At 32.9% G+C, this 7583-nt stretch overlaps 1 protein-coding gene across 1 annotated transcript; it reads left to right on the top strand.

Moving 5' to 3' along the window:
- Positions 1 to 930: 930 nt before the first annotated feature.
- Positions 931 to 1805, top strand: LOC127117744 (transcription factor PAR1). Its single transcript, XM_051047849.1, has one exon. It carries the CDS (start codon positions 1093 to 1095, stop codon positions 1516 to 1518), a length of 426 nt encoding a protein of 141 aa, XP_050903806.1. The 5' UTR covers positions 931 to 1092; the 3' UTR covers positions 1519 to 1805.
- The last annotated feature ends 5778 nt before the right edge of the window (positions 1806 to 7583 follow it).

The raw sequence follows: 7583 nt of genomic DNA, 5'->3' as shown, positions 1-7583 counted from the left end.
TCTTAAAATATTATTTTATTTAAAAAAATTTAGATATCAAAATTTTAAAAAAATTCAATTAATTTCGAATTCAATTTAAAAAATATTTCATAACTTTGTATAAAAATTTAGATATCAAAATTTTAAAAAAATTCAATTTAAAAAATATTTCATAACTTTGTATAAAAATTATTTTTGAGATATAATTTTTTAAAAAAATTACAATTTCGATTATTTTTAATCTTCAATAATATATACTATCTCCGTTTTTTATAATAAGTCGCTTTGAAAAAATATTTTGTATCATAATATAAGTCATTTTATATAAGTCGTTTTATAATACCAATGAATCATTAATGTTATTTTTTCTATTATATTTTTAGATATTTATTATCCTCTCTCCTTTCAATTATGTAAATTTATCTTTTCAATACTATTAATGAAGGACAATTTTGTAAAAATTTTTATAATATTTTTTTATACCACAAGTATTATATTTTTTAATACGTGTATAGAATATCAAAATTAATCTTTTAATTTTTAAATTTCTTTTTTTTATTAAAATAGCAAGAAAAAATTTATTTTGTAAAGCTCACCACTTATAATTGCAATGTGAAACACTTAATATAAAGTAACATCTTTTTGACAGCATCTAAAATAGCTGTTGTCAACAAAACAAAGACCTAGCTAGCTACTAGTTTTCTAAGCATGTGCTTCAATTGCATTTTAATTATCACAAAATAATTTTTCTTACTACAAAGCAAAGGTGAAAATCAAAAGTGCATACCAATACCCTCTCTTCTTTGTTGTGGAGCATGTGAAAGTACATAATAGCCCATAAATTTATGATACTATCACACAGTACACATAAGTCCAATTAATCCAAAAAAACTTGGGTGTTTCTTCTTTGTATTCTTTTGTGTCCAAAATCAGTGGGTCCAGCTTCGTTGGCATTGACATTTCTAGACCTCAACAATAATTTAACATCTTCCTCTTCTCCCTCTCCTTTAACATATCTCATTCATTCATAATTATTATTACTACTACTCAATCTCTCTCTTTTCTCTCACATATACAAAACTCTTATTACATTTATTTATATACACATAATCCATGGAAGAACAAACCATGGAAATGGAAACAGCATTTCTCACTCAAAACATGAATACTACTACTGCTACTGCGACCACTACCGCTACTACCACACATGAAGTTCAAAAGTCTCTGCATGTTCTACGGCGAAGCCGTAGACGGTGCATGGATGGCGTCGGCAAGGAGAAACTGGTTTTGCTAAAGGAAGTCGCTGTTGAGGAGAAAGAAAAGGTCGAAGATGAAGAAAGTGATGATAGAGAAGAGATAGAGAGAAAGATTAATGCATTGCAGAGGATTGTACCTAACGGTGAGTCTTATGGTGTGGACAAGCTTTTTGATGAAACTGCTGGTTATATTCTGGCTTTACAGTATCAAGTCAAAGCTTTGAAAGCTCTTACTGGTTTCTTTCAGAAGATGGAGAAAGACAAAACTAAACTCGGTGGTTAATTAATTCTCATGATTCTTCAACAACAACAACTTCATGGAATTTCTTAGGTTAGAGAGGTTCTTAATTTTGGTTTTTTTTTCTTTCATAGACCCATTAGTTTATTTAGATTTTTTATTGGGTTTTTCTTATTTAATGTTGTACTTTTGGTTCATTGGGATCAAGCCTCAAGGAAAATATTTCCCATTTTCTTAGATTTTTTAATTTTATTTTTTGATTTATTTATTTTTCATGTTTTAATATCAATATGTTTTTGGATAATTTATGGTAAAAAATTGACTTTATGATATATTTATGGAAGAAAGAGGTTGGATGAGTTGGTAAATAACATGGTATTGTAACACATAGTTGTTGTTGCAAGATTTGGGAAAAAAATTAGGAATCAAGTTTGAGATCTTTGGAGTGAAGTTAGAATGGATGAAAGTTTATAATATGTTGTGTGTTGTTGGTGATGTATGTATGTGGGCTTTGGTGGAGTTTTTTTTCATTTTGGTATGGTGGGCCAGGCAATTGGATCCAAAAATCTGGATTGAGATCAGACACATTTTCAAAAGTAACATGGCACATACATTGCTCACACATGTTAGTCATTAGTCACTTTCTCTTTATTTTTGTTGTTGTTGTGAACTTTTTTTTTGGGTGATTGTTTGACTTTTTGGATGTTAGCTAGTAGTACCACTCTAACTTAGACTTGTGAGGCTGCATACTAAATAAAATATAGTGTTAAAATGGTATTTATTTATACGTTACGATCAAGTATACATTCTTCTGATGCGATTATAGAGCAATTATAATTTTGAATTTATAGGATTCTCGATTTTTTTTTCTATCTCTCAATAAAAGAGCTAGTACTATAAGACTTAAATAAAATGAAAAAGAGTAAAGTTAGAGCACAAGATTAATGATAGAACACTGCTAGTAGGTCTGAGACAGTAATGTATTAGTACAAAAGTTACTATTATGGAGAATTGAAGAAAGTTTTATGGGCAATACAACACCCTGGCAATCTAATTTCAGCATTCTTTGCGGAAAAACATATCCAAAACAGCTTGCAAAACTTTTTCTACTAGCTGGAATAGTGGCAGTAGTAAGTGTCACACAGTTTCCATTAATTTTGGAGAATCATGGTTTCTTTGTATAAAGAAATCTCACTGGTCAGAAAACATTAATGCTCTTAATGGCATTATTAAGCAATGCTATAAGATAGAATGCAGCTTTAGTGTTGGGACAATTAAGTCTGGGTGAAGAAAAAATAGAAAATGAGTAGAGAAGAGATTTTTTTTTAAATAATCAAAATTTTCAATTAAAATTATGAAATAACCATTATTTGAAAATATCTTTTCTAAAAATATCTAACATAGGCGCCAAATGCATTGGCGTATAGAATAAAAAAATTATTCATTGACGTCACATGCACTGGCGCATGCATGGCCATGACACCATTAGAAGTGGCGCATGCATGTGTAGGTGCCACATGCAATGACGCATGCATAGTCCACTCTATGTATGCGCCAATGCATGTGGTTACTGCTCCACCACTCCATCTATAAATGGATAGCATCACCATCCCATAATTTTTCACATATTTTCTTACTATCTCATTCCATTTTCCTTCATTCTCCTTCCATTTTTCTTTAAAATGACTTCATATTCATATATATGTCCTTATATTCACAAGAGAAATGCTGATTTAATTTTTTTAAGTTTAGTAAGATGCAAGTTTAGTGTCTGGTGGTGAGTGCATTCATCACGTATTAGCATGCAGTTAAATAAGGTTAATGGTGAATATCCATAAATCAAGGTATGTGCCAAAGGATGTGGCGCATGCTATATGGTTTTAACTTAGGCGTCATTTGCAGTGGCTTATACGAAGAATCTTGCATGCATAAGCCTAGGGTTCATACTACAACAAATCTTGTACGTTTTATTCTTGCGTCTATTTGCTACAAGCATGATGTTGGTCAAGAATGTTGTCACTCACCCCGATCAACGAGAATCCATTCACATTTCCCTACGCAACAAAGTAAGTCTATCTTAAATCTTCTAATTTGTTAGACTTTATACTACAACTGGCTGTAACTAATATATTTTCAGCATTTTCGATCTGGGTGGTCAGTTAAAGGAATGAACTACAACAGGTGTCCCAAATACGCTATAGTAGTCTATCACAATCTTTTAGACCACATTGGACCAGACGATGTATTACTGCTAAACAACTCTACTTTTGATTTAGAAAAATTATTTAATTACATATTCTCTAATCATGTCAAATTCTTATACAGATTACTTGGAGGTCGTATTTGGGTCTTGACCATCAGGTTAACCATGATGATGATGCAGTTTGGCAACAAAAACACCAATCATCTGGTTCACTACTGTGGAGATGCACCAGAATGACCGTGTAAAACTGCAGTTCGGCATGCAACAACAAATACCAGAACCTCCGACGTGTTTGAGAGTTTGGCATTAACAAAGAGTCGATGACCAATGGGATTATTCCAATTGGAGAGACTTCGCAAAAGAGATCTGTCGTCATTAGAGGAATCGATGACAACACATCTTAAACGAATCAATCATACATGGTGCTAGACCAACTCAACATTATATGGCACGGTTTAGGTCGGTTACAACGCCACAGTTTGTGTCTGAGCCAAAATATTTGATTGATCCACGCCAATGAGCTTCGTCATCATACGCACAACAAAAAATCTCCTCCCAAGAACAATGTCAACCCACCCAAACCCAACGATCAACCTCACAACATCACCCTACCATATACACCCAACCACCAAACACTCAACCTTACAACCAATTATGTCACACGCTCAAACTCAAAACCAGGAATCAAACCATAACCACCAACAACCATATGCAGCCACCACTTATGAACACCCAAACATCTCATTGCCACAACACCCAATCATTATTTGACTTTATTACACTATAAGAACCATTATTTCGTTTCCAAAATGATCCATTGTTCCAATTCGGGCAACCATACCATCCACAAACAACCCAACCACAATAACCCAACTACGACAACATGGGCACCGAACTCAATTAAGTCAGCGCCGTTGGCGGCAACACCCCTAGCTATTGGAGAGAAATTATGGCAAATTTATCAAATACTGATGAACCTACCACCAGACCTTCACACTAGCCACCATTGCATCATGTCAGCACTCGAAGATCCCAAACATCTCAGGGAAATCGTGAGAGACCTCAAAGGTAGGCTAACGCACCGGGATGTGGAACAAATGAGCGGATCAAAGATGTTCTTGTCAATTGTTATGTATTTTAACTTTATATCATAATATTAATAATTATTTTTCATTTACCTATTGTTTTATTTATTTATAAATATAACATATAAAATTAAAAAAATAAAATATAATATAAAGCATGTGTCACATGCAATGGCGCATACACTTGATATAATAAAGTATGCACCAATTACATTGGCCTTATCTGTATGTATGTGCCAATGATATTGGCGCATGTGGTCAATGACAACTTGGAAATGTCAGTCCAACAAACGCATGTTTTAGATGTGTGCACGAAATATGGTTATATTGATAAATAACTTGAAATAATGAAATATTTTGAAAATTAAATTTAAAACCTCGATTATTTTTCTTAAAAATCTAGAGAAGATGAGAGGAATTAAATAATATTGAGAAAAATTAAGTATGTTTTTTAGTTGTAAGATGAAAATAGTTAAAAGTATTAGATCAATAATCTCATGTATCTCTTTTTTAGGAGCAAACGAAAATGATAATGGTTTGGGTTCATATTCTTATTATTATTATTATTATTATTATTATTATTATTATTATTATTATTATTATTATTATTTATGTGTTTCTAAATTGTTTATGCATTTCCCTCTTTTTAGTTAGTATTTGGTTAGGTTTTTTTTTTTGTTAGTTACTTAGTTTGATTAATTTAGGATCTGTTCTGGGTTATTGTGATTAATGAATTTTTAATTCTTCGTTTTGAAAGTAATTTTGTAATATTAAAATATGTGTTAGAATTGGTATTTTATTTATTTTTAGAATAAGTTTCACTAAAATTAAAAAAACATATATAGATTTTATAATTATTTTTGTTTTACAGTTAAAATGTCACCGCCAATGATTACCGTTTTGAGCCGATCACAAGGCTCAAGGCAAAAAGTTCAAAGACAAAATGAGAGAAACGAACACGGAAAAAGTGTTTCTCTATTCATTCATGTCTAAAGCAATCAACTTTTTCATATTAGGCATAACCCATGATACATATCAATCAGAGTAATTGTCCGCAGATGCTTATATGCAGAACATGTTGCACTCCTCGTAGACAATTTTAACCGCTCCCACTATATAAGAGATAAATCATGACATTCTAATGTATCAAAATTCACTCTCTCTCACATTACTCTTTATTCTTTCACTGACTTACGCGTTAGAGTGCTAACCTTGTAGGTTATCCCCTCTCGATCGCACTGAAAGCATGAGTTCACCGTAGAAACTAAAACCCCATCAACAAACAACTCAGGGGTGTTATCACAAACTCCATTGACGTACGATGAAAGCAATCAAAGCCTTACGGTTCTAATGCACAAATAAAGACCACAAACCACAAAGTGGTAATGATAGGTTCACTCCTCTTGGTAGCTATCCATTCTAGACATATATGATGAATGTAATACAAAATGCAGTGCAACCTCACTCTGACTATACACAATCACTCGACAACAACAGATGCAAAACAGACTCACTCTAACTATAATTAAAATTATATTTTCAATGCATCGATAATGGTTCATTCATGTCTCATCAACATAAATCAGCATCAATCACACTTTTAATTTTCTTTGCACATACTCATTATTACGCATAATCCACTTATATGCATAATACTACACACTTAACTATGCACGTTTGATTAATTATCTCGTATGCATGTTATATTTTGAGTAGCATCCTAAAATATCCGTTAAGGTTTTTAGGGTGTTACATCTTCTACCTTTGGCCGTGTAAGATCCTCAATGACACAAAGCATAGTTCAAAGCATGGTAGCATCTAGTTGGCTTCACGCCCTTTGTCTGTAAGTATAATTTGAAACACCACCACGACTAACCAGACTTATACCTTGTCCATGTGAATATGATTAAGGCAAAGCCATATCTAGCTGGTTCGATATGAAATACTTACAGGTACAACCATGAGCATAAATTCCCAGAGCCGAACTCAAGTTCCACCAGTTCCAGTCCAACATACGGACACTCAAAAATACAATAACGCTTCCTCTGTGAAGGATGGTTCCGAACACAACCATACCATATTACCTCGGCATTCTATAAACATTTTACGTGTATCTCAATGTTACTCGCCTCCGAGCGAAATAGCCTTACACAAATCCATAAATACTTAAGGTCATTTACACTTTAAGAAACTATTATTTATCGTTTTATTCACAACAAATAATAACACAAAGTGAATGATTCTAAAAGTAATCCTTAGCGATCCAAGGATCCAAATTCTCCTTGAATCCCCGCTTGATGATAACACCAAATTACACCATTATTTTGACTCGTTTTGTACTTGTTTTATTATCGTTTTACCTCAATTTTCAGTGTTATGTGGGTATTTTATCTACATTTCAGGTATTTGACCATATAGGAGGCATGTGCGAAGAAACAAAGCAATTCATATGCAAAACAAAGAAAAAATGGGAAACTACACACAAGGTGACCTACATGGCATTCTCCAGGGAGAATGCCATATGAAAACTGTCGTGTCCCACTCACCAACGGGCGGATTGACCTACTCTTCCACACGTTGGGAAGGTGGTGTTCTCCACTGTTGGTTATAAGTGTTGGTAGCAATTTTGGTAATACAAAGAGTGTTCACAAGATGTTATGTGTGATGTCTTAACATGAGATATCCTATGTACCTGCTGGAGTTCAAGAACATGATAATGCAGGATTGTTTCAGAATGACATAATAACATGGCATCTAATGATGTGTACCTGCTGGAGTCCAAATGGAAAACATGATCATGCAAGATTGTTTCAAGATGTCAT

Source organism: Lathyrus oleraceus, chromosome 2, assembly GCF_024323335.1.
Source record: "Lathyrus oleraceus cultivar Zhongwan6 chromosome 2, CAAS_Psat_ZW6_1.0, whole genome shotgun sequence".
In the NCBI taxonomy this organism is placed as follows: domain Eukaryota; kingdom Viridiplantae; phylum Streptophyta; class Magnoliopsida; order Fabales; family Fabaceae; genus Lathyrus; species Lathyrus oleraceus.
This window is presented reverse-complemented; position numbering and strand designations above follow the sequence as displayed.